The 25732-nt window shown below is 46.6% G+C and overlaps 1 protein-coding gene across 3 annotated transcripts in view; it reads left to right on the forward strand.

The window, feature by feature from the left end:
- sh3pxd2b (SH3 and PX domains 2B) overlaps positions 1 to 25732 on the forward strand; it is a 386931-nt gene that overhangs the window by 328976 nt on the left and 32223 nt on the right. For all 3 annotated transcript variants that reach the window (XM_072512130.1, XM_072512131.1, XM_072512132.1), the window contains 2 exons: positions 6008 to 6121; positions 11441 to 11558. In XM_072512130.1, the coding sequence (XP_072368231.1) occupies positions 6008 to 6121; positions 11441 to 11558 (232 nt within the window). The remainder of the gene's footprint in view (positions 1 to 6007; positions 6122 to 11440; positions 11559 to 25732) is intronic.

Genomic DNA, 25732 nt, shown 5'->3' on the forward strand with positions numbered 1-25732 from the left:
AACAGGGGGGACAGGGGGCACCCCTGCCTCGTCCCTCGGTACAGTCGAAAGTACTCCGACCTCCGCTGGTTCGTCACTACACTCTCCATCGGGGCTCTGTAAAGGAGCTTAACCCAATTGATAAATCCTACCCCGAACCCAAACCTACGCAGCACCTCCCAGAGGTACATTCTCACAAAGTGTTGACTTGTTACTTTCAGTGTAGTCCCTCCTGGGCCTTGCAACTGTACAGAGAATAGTTGTAATGTGATCTTTTTAAACCACTTTACGTCAGATGAGACTGAAACAACTGCGCCTGTTTCTAATTTAAGATCTGTCCAATCATTCATGCTCCAGTAACTATTTTCTGTTTTGTTAAACTTCTCCAAAAAAGTTTTTTTTTCTGTGACTCTTCTACTACTTGTATTTGATTTGGCCTTGTTATTTTATCTCGTATTTTAGATTGTCACAAAATGGCCTGTCTACACAGTTATGTCACTTTGCGCCCCTGCTGGGCATTCTTCCCAGTTTTGCAGGGATTTCCTGCCATACAGAGAGAATTTCAAGATGCTGTTGATGGCTTTTCCTAGGTATCACAGGCTTTTGATTCAATGCACTTTCTCTTTTCTGTCCAATATATTGAATGGCCACACTCTCTTTTCCAAGGGTCATCACTTACGAACAACCGCTCGCTCTTGCTTCCTAAGTTTGGTCTGAAATACTATCTATACTGCCACTGAAAGTAAAATTTTCCCTCGTTTGCAAGAAGTCTATTAGATGTTTCATCTAAGATCCCAACTACTATATAATTATGTATAGAGGGACAACACGGTGGTGCAGTGGTTAGCACTGCTGCCTCACGGCGCCAAAGGTTCCGGTTCGATCCTGGCCCGGGATCACTGACAACTTGGAGTTTGCACATTCTCCCCATGCAGATTCTCCCCCTAGGTGAATTGGGCATGCTAAATTGCCCCTTAATTGGGGGAAAAAAATTTGGGTACACTAATTTTTTTTTAAAAAAGATTGTGTACATCTGCGGATTGCATAGTTTCAATTTTCTGCTAGCCGACACAGTCATTTATGATCACATCCACACATTCACCTGGTTGTTGTTTACTCTCAGAAACTTTTTGCTTGTTCCACGATTACATTATTTTGAACACTGAAGCATGCATGATGTGCCTGGATGACTTAATTGTAAGATCTTGAAGCCTCATCGACTCTTTCTCATCATTACGTCATTTGCAGTAGCTCCTACTGCATAAAGTAAAGTACTGACCTGATTCTTTGTTTCATTTTGTACAAACCTGATGATGTTCTGTGTCTGAAAAAACTCTTTCTCAAGTTCTATCAGTGTTGAGAGATTTCAGCTCTTTGGAAATGTTCTGAGAATGGCACTGTAGACTCCATGCTTGTCTTACGCTCAGGATCTGTTGCAGCTTCAGTAGTTTGACCTGTAGATTATGATCTGTGCTCAGTGCTGTCCAGAGTCCAGGTCTGTGTCTCAGGTTGCATCTGCTGCACCCATGATGCTCTGAATTGTCAGGTGAGTCTTCAATCCATTTTCTTTTTATCCTTTTTCCAAAGACCTTTAAGTCTGCCAGGTGTGCAGTCTTCATTTGGGAGTGTTTCTGGCTCTTTTACTTGTTGCCTGCTGACACCATGTTTTGTCCTGTGTTCAGGGTCTAGGTGTTTTTTTTTTTAGTGCTTGTCTGTTTCCCTAGGAAAGCTACTTTAGTTTATAAAAACGATTCTTGTTTACTTACAGATATATGTACATCTTCGTATCCTACGCAAGTTGTATTTATGCTTCCCTCCAGATCTCAGTTACTTAATCATGGGGCTTTATATCATAGTTACATCTGCGGTTATATCAGGTGCTTCTGATAACCTTTACACCAGCATTCAGGTAAATAGGTCAGGAAGAACATTGCAAGGGCCTGCTGCAATTTTGCCTGGGCCTCAAGGTGCAATTGGGGCGTGGGGAACGTGATGTGATGTGGAGGTTGGGTTGGAGCCGGTGGGAGTTTCAGACTGGAACCGGAGTCGGGAGTAAGTTTGGAAATCCCAAGACTCGGGGAATGATGATTGTGGTGATGATTGATCTTATTCGTCACTCCGGCTGCTTTATGAAGGCAATCGGTACTGGCTGACTTAGGTACAGGTTAACTTTCCAAGGGGGAACAGAAATAGGTATTGGGTCCCTTATATGCATATGTTAATACATAACACCACCTCCTGTCGTAAATGATGCCTCTGGTTTGACCCTTGCCAAAATAGCATCTGGACTAGCTCCCACCTGAATTTTGTAATTGCTACAACACCCTGGGCGAGTGCACAGTCAGCTGCAGCCCCAGGCTCCCAACATAAGTGAATTAACCAATAATTTGTGTATTTTCCTGAGATCTTTGACCCTTGACTGCTCCAATGAGTTACAAGCACCAGATTTGTAAGTAAAATATTAACAAAACTGTTTATTTATAACAAGAGTAAAAGATGAACATATAATGGTAAGAATGGAAGAACTTACTGCTAATCTACTTATTCCCAAACTTCTGTCCCATCCTCCACCCAGACGCACAAGATAGACACACGGTGGGGGTAGGGAAGGATTGTAAATAACAGGGATTATCATAGATTATCATAGAATTTACAGTGCAGAAGGAGGCCATTCGGCCCATCGAGTCTGCACCGGCTCTTGGAAAGAGCACCCCACCCAAGGTCAACACCTCCACCCTATCCCCACAACCCAGTAACCCCACCCAACACTAAGGGCAATTTTGGACACTATGGGCAATTTATCATGGCCAATCCACCTAACCTGCACATCTTTGGACTGCGGGAGGAAACCGGAGCACCCGGAGGAAATCCGCGCGCACACGGGGAGGATGTGCAGACTCCGCACAGACAGTGACCCAAGACGGAATCGAACCTGGGACCCTGGAGCTGTGAAGCAATTGTGCTATCCACAATGCTACCGTGCTGCCCACGGTATTAAAAGGGCACGAGATGGTTCTTTACTGCTGAGGTAGTGGTCTTTGTAGCCGGTGGTCTTCCAAGGTTGCAAAGTGTTAAAACCATCGGTTGGCTTGGATCTTCTAATGGTTGTCTTCAATTGGAACATGCAGGCTGTAGTATCCTCTCTGATGAGTCACTTTCAGTTGAATGACCTCCACCAGACTGGCTGTCTGACTCACCTGAGACAATATTAGAATCTTTCACCTGAAGATTTCAAATAGGATTTGCAGGTGGCACTGAAACCTCCCACAGATTGAACCGACTGCAGAGAGAAAGGCCATCATTTGAGGAAAATCAGTTTCAGCTCCTCAGCCTTTTAAGCAGAGTGAAACTTATATTGTATAGAGAGTGTTTTAAACCTGCCCCTTCAGACCGAGACCCTCTGAACAGAGAGATCAGAGCTTGTGCTCCCGACTTCTTGATCCAACCAAAAACTAACTTGGGATAAAAGGCTCACAAAGAATGTCTACCAGCTCATATAAGGAGAAAACAGAGTCTCCAACTGGTGTCTTTGAGAGAGTTCCATCCTGTTCAGGGAGAGACAACTTAATGTCTTCTTTAGCTCTGTCCCAAAAAACGAAACTGGAACCCAAGAGCCAGCCTGCCTGTCTTTCTAGAAGCTTCTGAAGGGTTCCACCAATCACAATCGACAACAGGGGTTGTCCCAGATTTCTAGGAGTGCTGGTTGGCTGCTGGTCACGCCTGTCAAAATGGTCATTGCTGATGTCAGAGCAGGTCCTGATATTGGGTTTTTCAAATTAAAGGGGTAGCCCCCAGCAACGGCCAAGTGCAGGAAGTGTAACAGCCAAAAGAACAGGAATTAAAAGGGGAAAAAAAAGAGTCCGACAAGGATTCACAAGAGGGTTCCTTACAATACGCACGGCTTGGATGTCATTTTAGACACTCTGTATGAGGGTTGAGGGCTTAATATTTAACAAATAATTGAGATGAAGCCCCAGAGAACCAAGGCTAGTCTTTTAAACAGCCCGCCTTGTCACTTGGCAGCCCCTGTGACCAGCCTCTGATCTGCATCTGGGAACAGCGAGCCTGACTTCACCCTACAACTGCCCCCCCCCCCCCCCCCCCCCAACCCCCCATGTTTTACAGCACTCTCAGTGCTGAGAGAGACCGTGCTATGTACGGGACTCTGTTGCAAACCGGGGTCTCAGCGGAATGCCCTACTAGGGCCCCACTTAATCCTGTTTCCTGCACTGAGAAGCTCCGCTCACAGGAGCCCCTTAGTGCAAGAGGTGATCGGGACTCATTTTTCAATGGTGCTCTGATCTGTTGACCCAACCCAACCCAATGTGACCCCCGGACACCCCAAAGTCTCATTTCACCTATAAGAGGGTCTCAGGATGCCCCTCGCAACGCAGCTCACGTGGGCAGGGCACCCCTGGGTCCGATCCCCGGTGCTCGTCTAAGGTCTCCGAGGCAAAGGGGTTGGATCTCAAAGCCATAGGTCGATCAGGCAAGTTGAGATTTGCCAAATACTGATGCATCCCACAATGGACGGAATCCAGATCATTAGGTCTTGTTAGGTCGGGTGCAACACTGCTGGTAGATCCTACCCTTAGTTTCCCATTTCTCTGAAATCTGTTTCCCAACATAATGCTCTTCAGGCTTACAGCTTCTGAAATTTAATGACCATTTAAATAATAAAACAAAATCTCAATTAAGAATTTTTTTTTCTGTAAGACAGCTGCTTTGTATTTGGTGGAATCAAATATTATACGGATCGTAAAAACATATTTATAATGAAATTAGATTAACAATATGCCATAATTTCTCGTAACTATAAAAAAAATGAAAGATAAGTAGGATATTTGATGGTTGATATACAATGTAACATATTTATCACACGTAGGCCTCCCTTACCCATTAATTTTAATCCATGTGTTTCAATTACAGAAACAAAAGGAAAATGTTTATCTAATACCATAATTTATGATGACAGTTCTGTATTCCTTGATGTTAAGAAGCTGTGACTCAATGTCATTTAAATATGTATGGAAAAGTCATACTGTAAAGCAATAACACTGTGCAAACAGAAGGAAATAATATGGGTCAGTCCACAGTGAAAAGTCATTGACACAAACATGGAATTGATTCAAGGAAATCTGGGCTGTAAGGAAATAAGTCTAGACTGTTGGCAATGCTCCATCTCCATTTGTTCATGCTACAGTTCCATTCCGTTATTACTCTCATACTAAGTTGGGCTGATGAATTGTGGTTTATAACCACCATTAAATAAGTTTAGCTTTGTCATCCAGAATTACCCCTTAGCAGAATATGATTGCTAATTTGTATCAGTAAAATGTAATATAAGCTAATAATCATGATTATTTCTTTCCCCCGTTTTCCAATTTTCTTCTACTTTCTCAGGTCTTCTTCCTAGAGGCCATTATTTCCTTGCGACCATTTATTCCCAAGGGTTGTGTGCATAATGTTATTTAACCTGACTTCACGTATAAAGTAAGAGGGTATCAAGTGTACCTGCATTGATAGTAACTGGCCTGAGCATTGCACGGCCCACATGCTGTGTATCCATTTTCAGGCATAATCCAATTTCTAAGCCAATCGATGAAATGGGCAAGTAATTTTCTCTTCACCAGAAGCATGTGTCCTGAGCCAAACTTGACTTGCTTCAGGCTAATTTTCACCTTTACAATGAGCAGCTGTTTCATAAAAGCATCATTTAGAGGAAAAAGCTAGCCACCTCCAAAATTATTTCTTTGAAATGACCACTGCCCCACCCCTGAAAATAGAGTTATTGACTACAGCAATGGGGGAAGTCTTTAGATCTGGGTAATTCTGCCCACCTGACCAACTAAAGAAGCGAGCATTGGGATAGGAAGCCTGTGAATGGGACAGATTGAAACATTAAAGCAGCACTGGAATATTAAGGCACTGAGGAAGCAATCAGCTGGAATAGTAATGCTACCAAATGCACAAAGCAGTTATTAAAGAGATTGATGTGTTTGGTGAAATTAGGTTCTTGTGCTTCCAGGATGGTGGTTTGTGAGCACAGCTGATGAACAGGGTTGGGTCCCTGCCACGTGCCTGGAGGCCCAGGATGGAGCTCAGGATGACCTTTCAATTGTTAGTGCCAAGCCAGGGGAAGGTAAGTTGCCAAAGCTAACAAGGAGTTTTATTCAGATAGTACTTGTTGTGTTACAACTTAAAAGGTTTATTTATAGCCTTTCTCTGAACTGAATAAATATATTAGTTATTTGTAAAGCTGAAATATTATGAAACAGCACAAGTATATCTTTTACATGTTGATAACAAAAAAAAGTTCTTAAACTGAACTGAAGTTGTCAAAAATTCACAAATCTTTAATCCATAAAAGTAATCTCAAACATTTAGAAACAAATGGCAATCAGATGAAAATGGCTTCTGTCAATCTGGAATGCCATTTTCTTGGAACCTTCCACTGTCATAAGGACAGAGGTTTGTTTTCACCCAGGTTTGAATCAAAGGGTGGGATTTTCCATCCATTCCTGCCAGATTTCCTGCTGTTGGCGACTGCCCCCCCCCCCCTACAGGGTGCAGACAATGGGAATTCCCCTTTTGAGGCAGTGGGAACCCACCGTTGACCAATGGTGAGCCAGCTCAGCCGCCGCCAAACAAGGCGTGGAGGGGGTGGAAAGTCGTTTCCAAATTGTATCAACTTTAATGAAAGTACTTAAGCTTCATGGCTTCAAGCCTCACTCTAAGACTTGAGCACTTAATGAAGGTTGATATTTCAGTGCAGGACTAGATGTGTTACACCGTTTGAGGTGTCCTCTTTTCCATGCGAAGAGGACTCTTCCATCCTCTCCGATGGATATAGAAGATCCCATGGAATGATAATGATTTAAAGGAGGACAAAGGACACCTTCCAGAGTCCTGGTCACCATTTATCCCTCAATTAATGTTGCTTCAAATAAAATAACCCCCAGATTATCTGTACGAAGTCTTACAACACCAGGTTAAAGTCCAACAGGTTTGTTTCGATGTCACTAGCTTTCGGAGCGCTGCTCCTTCCTCAGGTGAATGAAGAGGTCTGTTCCAGAAACACATATATAGACAAATTCAAGATGCCAAACAATGCTTGGAATGCGAGCATTAGCAGGTGATTAAATCTTTACAGATCCAGAGGTGGGGTCCAGATTATCTGGTCATTGGTTTCATTTCTGTTTATGAGACTTTACTGTGCACAATTTGGCTGCTGTGCTTCCCACATTACAGCACGTCAAAAATACTACTAGATTGTAAGATCGTACATGATGCCCTGATGCCATGAAAGATTATTCATAAATTAATTTATTTCTCTGTCATTAATTCTCCCTCTTGTCAGTTTAGTTGTAGAAGTGGGAAAAATCGCAGCTTAGCGCAGGGGAGGGGCTTAGGTGACAGACTGACCATTAATTCCTTGTAGGTAAATGCTGGCAAGAGTGAAATACATTTGCAAGGCAATCAAAAGTAGCGTGTGTTTTTGCACTCTCAGGATATTCCCATGATGTAACTGAGAGTGAAATGGTGGGGTGGGAGGGGTGGGGTAACTGAGAGTGAAATGATGGGAGGGGTGGGGGATGGGAGGGGGAATGGGCTTTAAGGGACTTTGGATAAACAATGCAACATTTTTAAACAGGAGGGATGTTGTGGTACCTGAACCAGGAATTGTCTCTCTGTTTATAGATCCCACAATGTTCGTGGGGCAACTTCTCTGGCATTCCTTTTAATTTGAATAGGATTTTAGTTATTTACTTGTCGATCGTCTGAACATGGATGGCCTTCAGTTGAGGCGAGGTTAGCGGATAGGGAATAACTGGACCTGTGTCCACCAGATAGTATTGAATCCTTATTTTAAATTTGTATATTCTGCCCTTGTTTTTATATATATTCTAAATTCCTATTTCACATTTATGATGGATAATGTCATGTAAAGCAGATTCTGCAACTGAGTCTCCTGGCAATGATGGTGCTTTCAGTTCGAAGCTAAAGATTTAACAAAAATAAAAGATTTTTGTGCGATTGAACATAATCACTTCACAGCAGAGGTTCTTTTAATTCCTGCCTGATATTTTGCCTCTTAAGTTTTATTCGTTTCTCCAGAGACCTGAGAATCGATTAGTTTTTGCTATAAGCACTTAACCACTTCAAAAGAATAAGGAACTTTTCTGTATCTTAATGTTTGACAGTTGTAACAACAGGTATTGTTTTATTTGTCTTGGCCACTGTATATTCCAATGTCATCCTGTCCCCATTTAGTTTGTCATCTAAATGTTTTTAAATGTATATTTTTAAAAAATACATCCAATAGCAGAGATTTGGCAATTAAAATAATGTGATTCAATATGTATCGGGTATTTCCTGTTCATCTTAAAAGTATAATTCTATTAATCAATGGTAACACGTTTTGACTGCCCATTTTAATATTTTAAGCATAACAGTTTTATCACAGTGACATTATGAATCATTAATGAGCTTTTTTGTACTCTGTGATCACTTCCTACTTCCCAACATGCTGTCAGTCCCTAAGACATTCTGGTCTCTGCCAAGACATGTGGGCCGTCGACGGACTTTAGGAGACTTGTACATCAGTGTTTGGGGCCAAGGTGGATGGAGACTAGTGCTTGCTGTTACATAGTCTGTGTTTGTGGTTGCTTGCTGTGTTTGTGTTGTATATGTGTCTCATTTAAACGTTTCGCATGAACATATTCAGCAGAATTTGCTCAACTTTATGTTTATATTAACAATGTAAACCCAGTTAGAGTCTGGAGGTGAAGTTAACTTTGTCTACTTCCCCATATGAAGAGACTTTATCCAATAACTCCAACTGGGCAATTCAATTTATAATGGGGTTATCCAAAAGGCCATGCTTAGCTGTAATGTAAGACTAACAATGTCATGATATCTCTCCAGCAGATATTGAGCTAAGGAAAGCCATTTTGTAGCTGTCTAATCTGTCTATGCAAATAAGGCCGAATGCAATGTCCCATTAGTGAAGAATTCCCGTCACCAATTTTAGATCCCTTCACTCGGCATCTCTCTATAGGAAGGGTTACGGGGATAGGGTGGAAGTGAGAGCTTAAGTGGGCCGGCGCAGACTCGATGGTCCGAATGGCCTCCTGCACTGTATGTTCTATGTTGTTCTACAGATATTAGTCTTTCAGAACATCAAATCTATCATCTTTCCATTCTAGTACCTAGTGTTGCTAAATATGTAATTGGCCTTGACTGATCATGACATCCTATTCCAGTTTTTTTTTTTTTTTTTTTTAATCACCATATGCCAGGTGTCTTTACTAAATTTGCCTTTCATAATCCTGAATTTGTGCCTTTTTGTTCTACTGTGTTAATGTTCCATAAAGTGCTGTTTCAGGTTTACTTTACTATATTCCATTTGCTATCTTATTTACCTGTGGGTCCGTGTGAAATAGCTCTTTTGGGACTCCAAGTTTATTGAGTATTTCCACATAGTCCTTCCCTTTGATTATTGGGATTAACCTCCTCATTCTGTTATGCATGCTCCACGGTTTGAATATGATGATTCAGCATGCCTATGGGGAATTTGAACTTGGCTTATTTGGCCGAGATAGCATTCTGTTTACCTTCATTATTGATACTTCATATTGGACATGGCAAAGTGACAGTTCACTAATGCCACCATGTCTCTTTTGGACTCTATCATTGCTACTGAATTTTTTTTTTTTTTCTTTTTTTTTTCATATCCAAAATATAAAGAACCTTGGGTTTGTTCACATTGAAGTTCATTTATCACCAGCTAACCAAGGGGCAAATATCTTGAACTCTTTGTACTGTCTTTGTTGCCTCCTTTTAGTCTACAGTTCTGTCCTAGCTTGGTATCACCAACTTTACATCCAATCCTCTCCGAAAAAAAGGTCACGGAAACCTTTTATGTCTGTGTCCCTGCCTTTGTCTCCTCGCCCTTCTACTTGGCTGGCCTTGTTGGGGATAAGTTGAGGCTTTGCTTCCACGATGCTGAGAGATAATTCCAATGCAAAATGAGATCCACCATATCCAAGGTCTTGCCTAATTTCTAACCTATGTAGGCACCATTTCACCAGACTAATTACAAGAGTGAAAGGGCCACAGATGTTTGGTCCTGTAATAAATAGCTTTTGATAAGGTAGCTTTTGATAAGCTACATTGCTATTTTTAAATTTGAGCAAGATGCCTTTATTACCAGATCTGTATCCAACTCCAAGACTTTTCAGTACAATCATACAATAGACTAGTTAAAATCATGTTGCACTAACCCTCTGTAATTCCAGTCACATTGATGCATTATCTGAATAAAGATGTAATTCATTGCATTCATTCTTTTACACAGGGGAAAGCAACAATGATATTTTGCACTGTTGTGAGAATGCGCGAAAATTATAGATGCCCCTTCATAAACATTTGTTGCCTAGTGCCCCTTAATAAACATTTATCGCCCCTGTGATATAAAGTAAAGGCTACCTTTGTGGCAGTGGCACTCCCTCTGGGCTTGAAGTTCCAAGTTCGAGGCCCCTTCGGGACTCGATGGCCATGGAAGGTATGTTCATATTGTAGCCAAACACGTTGATTATTATCCTATAAACCCTCCTGATCCACCTGATGGCAGATGGTAATAGCAGGATAATTTTCTTATCAACTATACTGCAGTAGGCACTCCAGTACTTTGCCAAGCATCATCATGGACCAATCGAATGGAAGTCCATGGATTCCAATGCCCACTTAGGTCATGAAACCAGAAGGAGCAGGGGGTATAAAGTAAATAGTGTGACTTGCATTGCATAACCACCAAATCCTAACCATTATGTATGTTCACAAGGTCAGATTCAAAATCAGCAATGAATGAGTTGAAGCATTAAGTCAGTTGAATAAAACTTCAGTTCAAGGTTTTACCTCATAATGGGAGCAGTCTGTTTCTTCACTTTTGCCAAAAATCCCCAAGTGCTCTGGCAAAAGTTAAATGCTGACATTATTTCCTGTACAGAATTGTCAAAAATTGCTTTCCTTAATGCATGCAATAGCTTATATCAGGGGATTGAACCACAATGATTATTAATTTCTCTGATGAAATTTACCACAACATCTGGATAGTGGATATTTAATTGCATGGTGTTCATAGTTCCTGTAGTCATAATGCACTCGTCATCTTGACCATTTGATTTCTCCTACGCAACCAGTCCTTGCTGCCACCCTGTCCCCTGCTGCAGCATGAAATGTTAACACTTTGTTTTAATGCCCTGGATCAATACAAATGTGTTTTATTGGAATATTGTAAAATTCTACATTGACAAAGTTGTTGGTCATACACATTGAGCTTTTTAATGTGAACAAGCATCATTATTTATCATACTTTAGTTTTCCTCGCTCCATTAATGCTGGTCTCCTGCATGACGTGCTTTCTGATTATAAATGCAATATAAACTTGTTTTTCCAGAAGAGAATTTTATTGTCATCTATCCATACTCAGCAAGAGATAATGATGAGATTGACTTGGAAAGGGGTGCAGTGGTGGAGGTTATACAGAAGAACCTGGAAGGCTGGTGGAAGATCAGGTAAGTCAAAGACCCTAATATGGTTCTTAGTTTTACTAGGACATGAGGGAAGTTTGTGGAATAGGACTTCATGACTATGACTTGACCTTCTCCATTATATCTGGGTTATGCAATTTTAAGTTATTAATTGAACTTATTTGATGAAATGCTATTTTCATATAAGCCCCAATTTTGTGTGAATGGCAAAAAAGGTTGGTCAATCGGGCAACAGGAGAACTTACCACGCAGGGTTAATCTTCAACTGCCAGATGAAAAGCTTACCCAGAAACTGAGCTTGTAGAACAGTTGTCTTGGGATTGGGGATGGGAGTGGTGGAGGACAGAAATTCCAATGGAGTGCTGTTGCTAACTTTTGGTTGGCTCTTAATTCGTAATTTGCTCTGTTTGTTTAACCTTTGCTCTAGAGTCGCCAGGTATCTTTATGATACCGCCATGAGGTTCAAGTTCAAGTACTGATCAATAACTCAACACACCAATTAGTAAGATTCAAATCAAAACACATTTATTATACACAGTAAATCACTACTCATGCATAAGCTCTACTTTCTAGACTGTTCTCTATCACTAAAAGGCCTATACTTAGCTTCGGAATTGGCCCACCAGGTCAGGGGAACAAATGGCCTTTCGTTCAGGTCCTGAGTCTGCGGGATTCAAAAGCTGGTATGGACTGGTAGCTAGGAGCGCCTATCTCGTAGCGTGCGTTGACTGGAGACTTACTTGGTTGGTGCGGCAGCTTGGGCAGTTCACTCTCGAGGGTTGATTCGCTGCTGAGTGACCCCGCCAAGAAGGACGATTTGAACTTGGGGGCTTTACTTTATAGTCCCCAGGGGCTTCCCGCCCTTCGGGGCGAACCCCGTACCTGGTTCCAAATGATTGGACTGCTTCCCGATCACTTGGATCGATTTCTCCAATACTGGAGTTGTTCCCTGATCGCTGGGCGGTCCCTAAATGTCCGTTGGCCTTTCTTTGTCTTGGCTCCTGCTGGCACCGAGGAGTCTGGCTTGGCTTTATTCACCTTTAGTGTTGCGATTGTGCCTTGGAATCGCTCATTACTATGCAGATGGCTGCTGGTTTCAGTGCTGTCTGGTTTTTGCAGGTTCCAATGCACAGGATTTCTGCACTTGCTCATTTTTGCCTGTGTTGGCTGAATTTCCTTTTAGTCTTTGCGGTTCTCCATTTTAAGTCGGGAAGTGGCCAACTCAGATGGCTACACATCCCTCCCTGTGATCCCTAACGCGAAGCGTGAAGGATCACATAACTGCATTGTCTTCTCTTCCTGACCCAGCGAGCACTCTTCCGTGGCCTCTACACTGACCATAACTATGCAGTGAAAATTTTGAACTAACATTCTAAGTGGCGCTACGTCAAACAGGGACATAGAATCATAGAATTTACAGTGCAGAAGAAGGCCATTCGGCCCATCGAGTCTGCACCAGCTCTTGGAAAGAGCCACCTACCCAAGGTCAACACCTCCACCCTATCCCCATAACCCAGTAACCGCACCCAACACTAAGGGCAATTTTGGACACTAAGGGCAATTTACCATGGCCAATCCACCTAACCTGCACATCTTTGGACTGTGGGAGGAAACCGGAGCACCCGGAGGAAACCCACGCACACACTGGGAGGATGTGCAGACTCCGCACAGACAGTGACCCAAGCCGGAATTGAACCTGGGACCCTGGAGCTGTGAAGCAATTGTGCTATCCACAATTCTACCGTGCTGCCCCGCACATGCATTACAACACCAAATAAAACGGTACCTCTAACTGTGCTCAATAAACTGCTCTCACTAAAACATTCAGTCATATTAACTTCCTAAACAATACAAGATAATAGCAGCATTCACATTTTTCCTCTGGCTTGGCAGTCAAGCACAGGGGTGTACAATCTTTCCGTCGTAAATGAAACATTTTGACTTCCGGGTGCGGCGATGACCAGCTGAGTCGTACGTTTCGGCAGCTCCCGGTGAAACAGACTTTTGGGCTCTTGATAGGAGCCCCAACGGCAGTTTTGACGGCTAAAAACACTGTGCGGTAAACCAGAAGGGAATCCCCCCTGGATACGGATGGAAAAAGGAGGAGAAAGTGGCCGGATTGCAGTGGATCCTTTAGAACAGCGGCAAGGAAGGCAAGCAAAAACCAAGATGGCGTCGGAAGGTGGCAGTTTAACATGGGGCCCTGAACAACAAGAGTTCTTGAAATGCTGTGTGGAAGAGCTCAAAAAGGAAATGAAGAAAGAGCTGTTGGCCCCGATACTCCAGGCGATCGAAGGGCTAAAGGAGGAACAAAAGACCCAGGAGCGGGAGCTTCGGGTCGTGAAGGCAAAGGCAGCCGAGAATGAGGACGACATACAGGGCCTGGTGGTGAAGACGGAGATGCATGAGGCACATCAGAAACGATGTGTGGAAAGGTTGGAGGCACTGGAGAACAACGCAAGGAGGAACAACCTGAGGATTCTTGGTCTTCCTGAAGATGCGGAGGGAGCGGACGTCGGGGCATATGTGAGCACGATGCTGCACTCGTTAATGGGAGCGGAGGCCCCGGCGGGTCCGTTGGAGGTGGAGGGAGCATACCGAGTGATGGCGCGAGGACCGAGAGCAGGAGAAATTCCCAGAGCCATAGTGGTGAGATTCCTCCGTTTTAAGGATAGAGAAATGGTCCTTGGATGGGCAAAGAAAACTCGGAGCAGTAAATGGGAGAACGCGGTGATCCGCGTTTATCAAGACTGGAGTGCGGAGGTGGCGAGAAGGAGGGCGAGCTTTAATCGGGCCAAGGCGGTGCTTCATAAAAAGAAGAAAATTTGGAATGCTGCAACCGGCAAGACTGTGGGTCACATATCGAGGGAGGCACCACTATTTTGAGACGGCGGATGAAGCGTGGACTTTTATTGTGGAAGAAAAACTGGAATGAGCGGGTTATTAAAAAGAACGTTTGAACAAAGTGGTGGGGCGAATTTGGGGGGCGAAGAGGGGGGTTAAAAAGGGGGGAAAAGAGGAGTTTTATGTACTAATCCTGCGATGTGGTAACTTTTCTCTCTTCCACAGGTGGTGATGGGGGGAGGAGGGGAGGTGGAGGAGATGGGGCGTTGGCCATTGGGGGCGGGGCCAAGGGAGAAGCGCAGGCTTGGTTCCCGTGCTATGATAATCATGGCGGGAATAGAGAAGCAGGAAGGAGGGGACGTTGCACGGTGCGAGCCGAGGTCACGGGGGGAGGCCGAGGTCGGCCAGAGTTTGCTGACTTCTGGGAGCAACATGGGGGGAGTAATTACGCTAGCGGGGGATCTAGCGGGGGGGGGGGGGGGGGGTGGGAGGGGGGAATTACTGGGTTGCTGCTGCTGGGGAGAGGGGGGAGCTGGTATGGGAGGGGATGGGCGGGGGGGCACTGCCTGGGGGAGATACAGCTGCGTGGGAACCGGGTGAGGAGCTGGAAAAAGGGGATGGCTAATCGACAAGGGGGGGGGGGGGGGTAGGAAGCCCCCCAACCCGGCTGATCACGTGGAACGTGAGAGGGCTGAACGGGCCGATAAAGAGGGCACGGGTACTCGCACACCTTAAGAAACTTAAGGCAGATGTGGTTATGTTACAGGAAACGCACCTGAAACTGATAGACCAGGTTAGGCTACGCAAAGGATGGGTGGGGCAGGTGTTCCATTCGGGGCTAGATGCGAAAAACAGGGGGGTGGCTATATTAGTGGGGAAGCGGGTAATGTTCGAGGCAAAGACTATAGTGGCGGATAATGGGGGCAGATACGTGATGGTGAGTGGCAAACTACAGGGGGAGACGGTGGTTTTGGTAAACGTATATGCCCCGAACTGGGATGATGCCAATTTTATGAGGCGGATGCTAGGACGCATCCCGGACCTAGAGGTGGGAAAGTTGGTAATGGGGGGAGATTTCAATACGGTGTTGGAACCAGGGCTGGATAGGTCGAAGTCCAGGACTGGAAGGAGGCCGGCAGCAGCCAAGGTACTTAAAGATTTTATGGAGCAGATGGGAGGTGTAGACCCGTGGAGATTTAGCAGACCTAGGAGTAAGGAGTTCTCGTTTTTCTCCTATGTCCATAAAGTCTACTCGCGAATAGACTTTTTTGTGCTGGGAAGGGCGTTGATCCCGAAGGTGAGGGGAACGGAGTATACGGCTATAGCCATTTCGGATCACGCTCCACACTGGGTAGACTTGGAGATAGGGGAGGAAACAGGAGGGCGCCCACCCTGGAGAATGGACATGGGACTAATGGCAGATGAGGGGGTGCATTGAAAAGTACTTGGAACTCAATGATAATGGGGAGGTCCAGGTGGGAGTGGTCTGGGAGGCGCTGAAGGCGGTGGTTAGAGGGGAGCTGATATCAATAAGGGCACATAAAGGGAAGCAGGAGAGTAAGGAACGGGAGCGGTTGCTGCAAGAACTTTTGAGGGTGGACAGACAATATGCGGAAGCACCGGAGGAGGGACTGTACAGGGAAAGGCAAAGGCTACATGTAGAATTTGACTTGCTGACTACGGGCACTGCAGAGGCACAATGGAGGAAGGCACAGGGTGTACAGTACGAATATGGGGAGAAGGCGAGCAGGTTGCTGGCACACCAATTGAGGAAAAGGGGAGCAGCGAGGGAAATAGGGGGAATGAGGGATGAGGAAGGAGAGATGGAGCGGGGAGCGGAGAGAGTGAATGGAGTGTTCAAGACATTTTATAAAAAATTATATGAAGCTCAACCCCCGGATGGGCTTTTTGGATCGGCTGGAATTTCCCAAGGTGGAAGAGCAGGAAAGGGTGGGACTGGGAGCACAGATTGAGGTAGAAGAAGTGGTGAAAGGAATTAGGAGCATGCAGGCGGGAAAGGCCCCGGGACCGGATGGATTCCCAGTCGAATTCTACAGAAAATATGTGGACTTGCTCGCCCCGGTATTGACGAGGACCTTTAATGAGGCAAAGGAAAGGGGACAACTGCCCCCGACTATGTCTGAAGCAACGATATCGCTTCTCTTAAAGAAGGAAAAGGACCCGCTACAATGCGGGTCCTATAGACCTATTTCCCTCCTAAATGTAGATGCCAAGATCCTGGCCAAGGTAATGGCAATGAGAATAGAGGAATGTGTCCCGGGGGTGGTCCACGAGGACCAAACTGGGTTTGTGAAGGGGAGACAGCTGAACACGAATATACGGAGGCTGTTAGGGGTAATGATGATGCCCCCACCAGAGAGGGAAACGGAGATAGTAGTGGCGATGGATGCCGAGAAAGCATTTGATAGAGTGGAGTGGGATTATTTGTGGGAGGTGTTGAGGAGATTTGGTTTTGGAGAGGGGTATGTTAGATGGGTGCAGCTGTTGTATAGGGCCCCGATGGCGAGCGTGGTCACGAATGGACGGGGATCTGCATATTTTCGGCTCCATAGAGGGACAAGGCAGGGATGCCCTCTACCCATTATTGTTTGCACTGGCGATTGAGCCCCTGGCGATAGCGTTGAGGGGTTCCAAGAAGTGGAGGGGAGTACTTAGAGGAGGAGAAGAACACCGGGTATCTTTGTATGCGGACGATTTGTTACTATATGTGGCAGACCCGGCGGAGGGGATGCCAGAAATAACGCGGATACTTGGGGAGTTTGGGGATTTTTCAGGGTATAAATTGAACATGGGGAAAAGTGAGTTGTTTGTGGTGCATCCAGGGGAGCAGAGTAGAGAAATAGAGGACCTACCGTTGAGGAAGGTAACAAGGGACTTTCGTTACCTGGGGATCCAGATAGCCAAGAATTGGGGCACATTGCATAGGTTAAATTTAACGCGGTTGGTGGAACAAATGGAGGAGGATTTCAAGAGATGGGATATGGTATCCCTGTCACTGGCAGGGAGGGTGCAGGCGGTTAAGATGGTGGTCCTCCCGAGATTCCTCTTTGTGTTTCAGTGCCTCCCGGTGGTGATCACAAAGTTTTTTTTTTAAAAGGATTGAAAAGAGCATCATGGGTTTTGTTTGGGCCGGGAAGACCCCGAGAGTGAGGAAGGGATTCTTACAGAGTAGCAGGGATAGGGGCGGGCTGGCACTACCGAGCCTAAGTGAGTATTATTGGGCCGCTATTATTTCAATGGTGAGTAAGTGGATGGGAGAGGAGGAGGGAGCGGCGTGGAAGAGATTAGAGAGGGCGTCCTGTAAGGGGACTAGCCTACAGGCTATGGTGACAGCCCCATTGCCGTTTTCACCGAGGAACTACACCACAAGCCCGGTGGTGGTGGCTACACTGAAGATTTGGGGACAGTGGAGACGGCATAGGGGAATGACTGGAGCCTTGGGGGGGTCCCCGGTAAGAAACAACCATAGGTTTGCCCCGGGGGGAATGGATGGGGGATATGGAATGTGGCAAAGAGCAGGAATAACGCAACTGAAAGATCTGTTCGTGGATGGGAAGTTCGCGAGTCTGGGAGCGCTGACCGAGAAATATGGGTTGCCCCAAGGGAATGCATTCAGGTATATGCAACTGAGGGCTTTTGCGAGGCAACAGGTGAGTGAATTCCCGCAGCTCCCGACACAAGAGGTGCAGGACAGAGTGATCTCAAAGACATGGGTGGGGGATGGTAAGGTGTCAGATATATATAGGGAAATGAGGGACGAAGGGGAGACTATGGTAGATGAACTAAAAGGGAAATGGGAAGAAGAGCTGGGGGAGGAGATCGAGGAGGGGCTGTGGGCAGATGCCCTCAGCAGGGTAAACCCGTCGTCCTCATGTGCCAGGCTAAGCCTGATTCAGTTTAAGGTATTACACAGGGCGCATATGACTGGAGCACGGCTCAGTAAATTTTTTGGGGTGGAGGATCGGTGTGCGAGGTGCTCGAGAAGCCCAGCGATTCATACCCATACGTTTTGGTCATGCCCGGCACTACAGGGGTTTTGGATGGGGGTGACAAAGGTGCTTTCAAAAGTAGTGGGGGTCCGGGTCGAACCAAGCTGGGGGTTGGCTATATTTGGGGTTGCACAAGAGCCGGGAGTGCAGGAGGCGAGAGAGGCCGATGTTTTGGCCTTTGCGTCCCTAGTAGCCCGGCGCAGGATTTTGCTAATGTGGAAAGAAGCCAAGCCCCCGAGGGTGGAGACCTGGATAAATGACATGGCAGGGTTTATAAAGCTAGAGCGGATTAAGTTCGTTCTAAGGGGGTCGTCTCAAGGGTTCACCAGGCGGTGGCAACCGTTCGTCGAATACCTCGCAGAGAGATAGATGGAATGGAAAAAAGAAGGCAGCAGCAGCAGGCCAGGATCGGTGGTGGGGGGTGGGGGGGGGGGGGGAGAGAGTGGGGGTGGTGGGGGGGGGGGAAGAGAGTGGGGGTGGGGGGGGGGAGAGAGTGGGGGTGGGGGGGTGGGGGGTGGGGGGGGGAGAGAGTGGGGGTGGGGGGGTGGGGGGTGGGGGGGGGGAGAGGGGGGGGTGGGGGGGGGAGAGAGTGGGGGTGGGGGGTGGGGGGTGGGGGGGGGGAGAGAGTGGGGGTGGGGGGGTGGGGGGGGGGAAGAGAGTGGGGGTGGGGGGGGAGGGAGGGGGGGGGAGGAGGAACCAGAAGGACTCTCAGGGTTGTTAATATATACTGTATAATATGTATAGGTCGTTGCTACAGATAATTATATATTGGACTGTTAAATTATATTTTTGGAGAGTGTTACTTGTGATAAGGCAGTTGCCAATTAGCGTGAGTTTTCATTTTTGTTATTTATTATTTATTCATTTTCTGTTTATAAAATAGGTCATTGTTATTTGTGTTGTTATAATATTGTGTAAAGGATGCACAATGTACTGTGTTGGTTGACCAAAAATTTTCAATAAAATATTTTTTTAAAAAAAGTAAATGAAACATTTTTTTTGTGTTAATATTTACAAAAAGAACTCAAACAAATGTCCTTTATTATAGATAGAGGGGTTCAGGGTCCTGGTGATAACCGAACATAGGGGATCTCGTTCTGTATAGCGGGTTCCGAGCGCGGTAGGCTCTCCTTCGCCATTTCCTCATGCGGATTGTCTGCACGATGCTGCAGAGTATCGCCAATGCTAATAGGGATTTGACTACGTAGGAAAGGGAGTACCATGTTATGAGCTTATCACACCGTGATGGTGTGGTGTTGCCTGTTACTGGGCTCTGGGTGCTATGGGGAAGTGAATCATTAACGGCCGGCGGGGGTTTGGGGGTCAGGGGTTCGCGTTTGTGCGCAACCGAATACACATCTTAATGGCGGTGATCAACACGGAGGATGTCCTCATTGTTCTTCTTTCTCTTCTCCTTTTCTTTCCTTGGGGCTTCTGGAGTTCTGTGGGATCAAACATAGTGTCTGTTACTATCTTGGTTATTATCTCGTGCGTTAGTATGTATGTCCTTTAGTGCCAATTTCCCTTTAGAATTTGTCACCATGTGTGACTCCCTCATTTTTTTTTTTTTAAACAGAATATTCCGGACAAGACACACTTAAAAAATACTGAACCGGTGCGAGCCATCTCGCAGGCTGTGCGATGTACCATCCAAATGTTTGAGGATGTAAATAGCATAGGGATGGCAACGTAAGGGTTGCCCAAAAACAAAACACAACTTTTTGAACCAAGAGTGCCAAAATGAGGTGCGTACATGCCACGACGGGTAAGATTTGGATGGGATCCCCGGGTAGGATGGTGATCAATGCCGTATGTGCTCTACCCGAGTGTAGCTGACCAGAGGGGCGGGGGTCCTCAGGCAAGATTAGGCACAAGAAAGAAACAGAGCAAGGCCTGTTCTGGTCCTCGGACCAATGCCGTTTCTCCACTGCCTGAGCAACCGGCAAGAACGGGCAAAAAATGTAGTCATCGTGGGGTGTTGCCGTATTGGTTCTACATTCGAACCAGAAGAGCAGTTATGAACGGGGGCTGGCAAGCTCTCAGCGGTTTCTGCCGATGAGCGTGCTGGCAAGTTTTCATGGGTTTCGGCCGACAAATATGGCGTGTGGCCGTGGAACTTCCGAGTGCACAAACAACATTTAACAATAACACTATCAAACAACAATAAACATGCTGCAGGTTCCATCAGAAAGGACACCGTTTCTCCCAAGCGGTTCCTTTTTAAAACATCATCTGGACACCTCAGTGGGGTGTAACCTGTGGAAGTTGAGACAGTATTTCTCAAAAACATCAGCGCAGAAGGGAGGACTGAGTCCCAAGTGGTGTTGTTTTGTTGGACCATTTTTCTGAGGGTTGATTTTAGGGTCCGATTCATGTGCTCCACGATACCACTTGACTGGGGGTGGTATGCGATGTGGAATTTTTGGGTAATGCCAAATATCGTGAGGACGTTCTTCATGACACGTCCCGTAAAATGGGAACTTTGGTCGGATTCAATGCTGCGGGGGAGTCCCCATCTCGTAAAGATGTGGTGGGTTAAGATCTTTGCAGTGGTCTTTGCCATGTTAGTTCTGGATGGGAATGCCTCTACCCATTTCGTAAAAGTGTCTATGACGACTAATAGGTACGTGTAACCATTCCTGCAAGGGGGCAATGGTCCTATAAATTCAATCTGGAGGTTAGTCCAGGGGCTGTTAACGGGGCGGGTGTGGCTAAGCTGAGCCTTCTTTGCGTATCTGTCCGGATTGTTCTGGGCACAGATAAGGCAATTCTCAACGTAGTGCGTTACATCTTCTTTTAAACTTGGCCACCAACAGAGCTGCCTGAGGTGGGCTGTAGTGGGATCGATTCCCTGATGTCCATGACTGTCATGGAACAAACAAATAAGTTGATTCCTGTCCTGTTCAGGAACCAATTAAAGGGTGTCTTTTAACACCACATCGTCCTGTGTGGTCAGTGCATTTTTAAATCTATCATAGGGTGCTGTAAATTGTCCTTTCAAAATCTCCCTGAGATTGCTATCCTGCTTCTGGGCCTGCACTAAATCCTCGATATTAGTCTGCGAGACCTGAACTGCATTCACCGGTGCGCTTTCGGGGGGTGTCCAAAGATATCCATGCCTGGAACCTGCTTTTGCCAGTGCGTCGGCCTTTACATTTCCAGGGAGGAGGAATGGTGGTGACTGCGAACTTTAACAATTCCAAATGTCCTGTCCTGTGCTTTCTCTAAAATGTGGCGGAGCAATGGGGCTGAAGAGAGGGGTTTTCCGTCTGCGGAAACAAATCCTCTTGCTTTCCACAGGGGTAGGAATTCTATAAGGCTATTGCAGACATAAAGGCTGTCCGAGTATATGTCTGCTGGGCTGGGTAAGGAACCTGGGTGATCTATAATATACGCAACGGCTGCTAGTTCTGCCGCCTGCGCGCCTAAGTGTCCTGGTAGTTTTAGTGAGATTTCTTCTAGGGCGCGTCCCTGCGCGTCCTCGACATGTATGCCGCATCCTGTAATGCACTTCCCTTCTAATATAGTGGAAGAACCATCCACATATATCCTTCAAGGTTCGCACGTGTCTGTGGGCTGGGGGCTCTGGGGTGAACTACCGAGCTTTCTGGGAGGTGTTTTCGCAATAAAGGGGCCTGTGTTGTGGTGCGGTGAGATGATTTCACATTCGTGGGGGGTGCCTGGGTACTGAAGGTTGTCGGCTAGGAACGTGTGGGTCTTGGTCCTTTTTACAGTGATGTCCCGTCCCTGCAAAAGAAGGGTCCACCTGGCTGCTCTAATCTGGCTTACTGCACCGTCCTTAAGTCGTCCGTCTAGTAAAAGTTGGGTGGGGGTGTGTTCTGTGAGGATTGTGATGGGTTTAGTCCGGTTATGTAGGAAAAATACTGAACCGCCCAGAAAACTGCAAGCAGGTGCCTTTCACAGGCCGAAAAACCCTGCTCCACAGGATCGAAAAGTCTGGATGCGTAAGCTTCGGGTCTTAACTGTTCATGCAGTTCCTGGAGGAGCACGGCCGAAAGGGTGCGGTCGGTGCTAGCTATCTCTATAGCTTTGGGGGAAAGTGGGTCTGGAACTTGTAGTGCGGGGGCTGCAATTAGGGCTCTTTTCAAAGCACCCACAGCATCCGTATGCTGCGGAAGCCATTCCCAACGGGCTCCTTTCTTTAGGAGTTCCGAGAGGGGTGCTGCCTTGCTGGCGAAACCGTCAATATGGTTTCGGCAGCAGCCAACCAGTCCTAAAAACGACCGGAGGGCTGAAACATTCTGGGGAAGGGGCAATTTGGCAATCGAGTCAATCCTTTTGTGCTCGATCTCGCGTTTACCGTGCGTGATAATCGTACCCAAATATATCACCTTGTTTTCCAAAATCTGGGCCTTTTTTGGGTTTACTTTGCAACCAATCTGTTGTAGGAGTTCTAGGAGTTCGGACAGAAGCGCGATGTGCTCTGCCTTGGTGTCTGTCTGCAGTAATAGGTCGTCCACAAACTGGACCAGACATTCGGGGCGAGAAAATTTTGACAAACCATTTGCCAGCTGTCGGTGGAAAATGGAGGGGGAGTTGTGGAATCCTTGTGGAAGGCATGTCCACGTGTACTGCTGACTTTTAAAAGTGAAGGGAAATTTGTATTGGCACGCTTTTGCCAATGGAATGGACCAGAATCTGTTACTGACGTCCAAATCCGTAAAATATTGTGAGTTGAGTCCCTGTTTGAGCATGGTCTCGGGACATGTGGCTACCGTGGGGGCTGCTGCGGGGGTGACTTTGTTGAATTCCAGATAATCGATGGTCAGTCGCCATGATCCATCGGGCTTTCTCACTGGCCAAATCGGGGCATTATTAGTGGAGGCTACTGATCTGAGTACGCCCTGCTCTAATAAGCTGTCGATCACTTTTGAGATTTCTCCCTCTGCCTCTTGGGGAAATCCGTATTGCTTTTGGGGTATAGGGTCAGGTCCTGTGATTTGAATGGAACCAGTCATCTGGCCACAGTCGTGTTTGTGGGTCGCGAATACTGTCCTGTGCTTCTGCAGAACTGCCCTAACCTGCTCGTCTGTGCTATCGTAGTCGGGTCAAACCAGAGTTTGCCGACTGCGCTAACCTTGTTTGCGTATTCACCTATTGTGAGCATTGCGGGGGCTCTTGCGGATTTTGCCATTCTCCAAACACATTAGTTTACTGGATCAAATGAAAGGTGGTGGGAGTTCATAAAATCAATGCCCAAAATGTGTACTGCTGTGTGGGGTAGATCGACCAAGACTATGGGGTGCTTAGTGGTGGTGATGCCAATTTGAATGGGTACAGGGGCGGTGATGTGTCCCTGTTGTGAGTGGCCTGTGAAACCGCTGAGGGTGATGGTGGCTGTAGTGGGCCACGTGTCTTTTTGGAACATGGTGGAGGAATTTATTGTGGTGTGGGACCCTCCTGTGTCCCAGAGAAATTCGATGGGCTGTCCCCGTATCTTTGCTGCAACTACTGGTTGGCCGGACCTAACCCAAAGGGTGTCGCAGACCCAACTGGGGGAGCCCGAACACCATCAGTCCGTTCCATTCAGGTCCGCCTGGTCTGAACAGGTGCTCACACTATGTATGGGCTCTGTCCTATTCTTAATCAGAGTGCCTGCCTGCTGGGCTCTCTGTGGCTTTCGTGGGGCATTGCATTCTCGTGCAAAGTGTCCTAACTGTCCACAGTTGGAACACTCCTGTGGCTTTTGTGGGGGGCTGTTCCTGCCTTTGTTCACCATGCGGGGTTTTGGTGTGTTTTCACCTCTTGGATGTCTGCTTCTGCCTGCTGTCCCTCTGGTTTCCTAACTGCAGGTTTGTTTTGGACAGATTGCTCCCAGGGGCGGGACAATCCCTTTAAAACCCATTTTTCATTATGCGCTTCTTCTGCGGGGTCATAGTTGGTACAGGCTTTTTGTCCTGCCTCTGTGGCATGGGAGATAAGGGTGCGGGTCCATTTGGCCATACCGTCTTGGGACAAATGGGCGCGGTCTAGATTACCGAAAACGGCTGTAAAGTGAATCCACAGGCGTCCAACAAACGCTGTGGGGTGTTCTGTCTTTTTCTGCCTGCACTTATTCAGGCCTTCTACTGGGTCACCTCTGTTGTAGCCGATCGCATCTAGGATCGCTGCGTGCATCTCTGCAAGGGTGCCTCCTCCTACATTCTGTGGGTCGGGAAGGGCTGCTACGACCGAAGGGTCTAAACTCAAAACTGTGAGCTTCACGTGCTCATGCTCATACAGGCCGTACATGGTCGCCTGCTGCTTTACTCTAGCAAAGAAGTGGTGGGGGTCTGAGGTGGGGAGGAACGGTGTGATTTTCTCGCACGCGTCCCGTAATTGGGTCACGATTAAGGGGGTGGTATAAAGAAGTTCTGTATCTCCCGTCCGATGTGACTGTGCGGTGGGTGGGTACTGGATTCATTGGTGCCTCAACTATCTGCGATGTGGGGGGTTGGGGCGCTTTTCTCTTCTGGGGCTTTCCTTGCGCACACGTTCCCTGAACATATCTATGCGCGGTCTCATTTAATTCTTCCCAATCCGGGCCGTCTTCTGTATCTAACTGGGATCCAAAGGTGCTGTGGAATCCATTCTGAACTGAAAGCAAAGACTGCAGTTCTGCAATCTGCTTCCGGCACTTTGCGTGATCTAATGAGCTTTGTCTGTACTCCGTGGTGGCAGCATGGAGTGCTCGTAATGCTGCTTTCAGGTCGCTACACTGCCTTTGCAATACCTCTACCTGTTTCTCTTTCCTCTCTTACCAGGACTGCACATTGCGTGTCCTGATAGGCCTTTTCGTACTGTGTCTGGAAGCTGCTTAGGTACGCCAGACAAGACTGGTGTGCCCGCTTGGCATCATCCACCTCTCCGTCCTTTGCTGCTAACTTCCTTCTCAACTCTATGTTCTCTTTCTCAACCTCACTTACATCGACCTTGCTCATTCGATGTACTCCTTCTATCTCTTTACAGAACGTCCGAACGACGACCTCTGTGCCTCGCAATTGTGCCAGACAGGACACGATTGCCATCGGCTTGCGAGCTTTTCCCAAGCTTTTCTTATGAATCTCTGACAGGTTCTCCCACCAAGTATGTCCTATACTCCCGGGTCCTGTTTCCTCATTGTCACAGAACTCACTTCAAAGGGGCCATCCTTTCCCTTTGAGATATTTTCTGATTTCCTCTTCCCAAACGGGACTCTGACCTACTCTACTGCTGGTCGCTGCGACCACGAATTATTCAGGGTATATGAGTTGCATTGCCATCCTTCCTCTCTAAATACTCTCTTAAAATTTGGAATGAGGGGTACTAAGGCGGTGCTGTAATTACGGGTACGGCTTTCGCTAT

The sequence above is a fragment of the Scyliorhinus torazame genome, chromosome 7 (genome assembly GCF_047496885.1).
Source record: "Scyliorhinus torazame isolate Kashiwa2021f chromosome 7, sScyTor2.1, whole genome shotgun sequence".
NCBI classification, from domain to species: domain Eukaryota; kingdom Metazoa; phylum Chordata; class Chondrichthyes; order Carcharhiniformes; family Scyliorhinidae; genus Scyliorhinus; species Scyliorhinus torazame.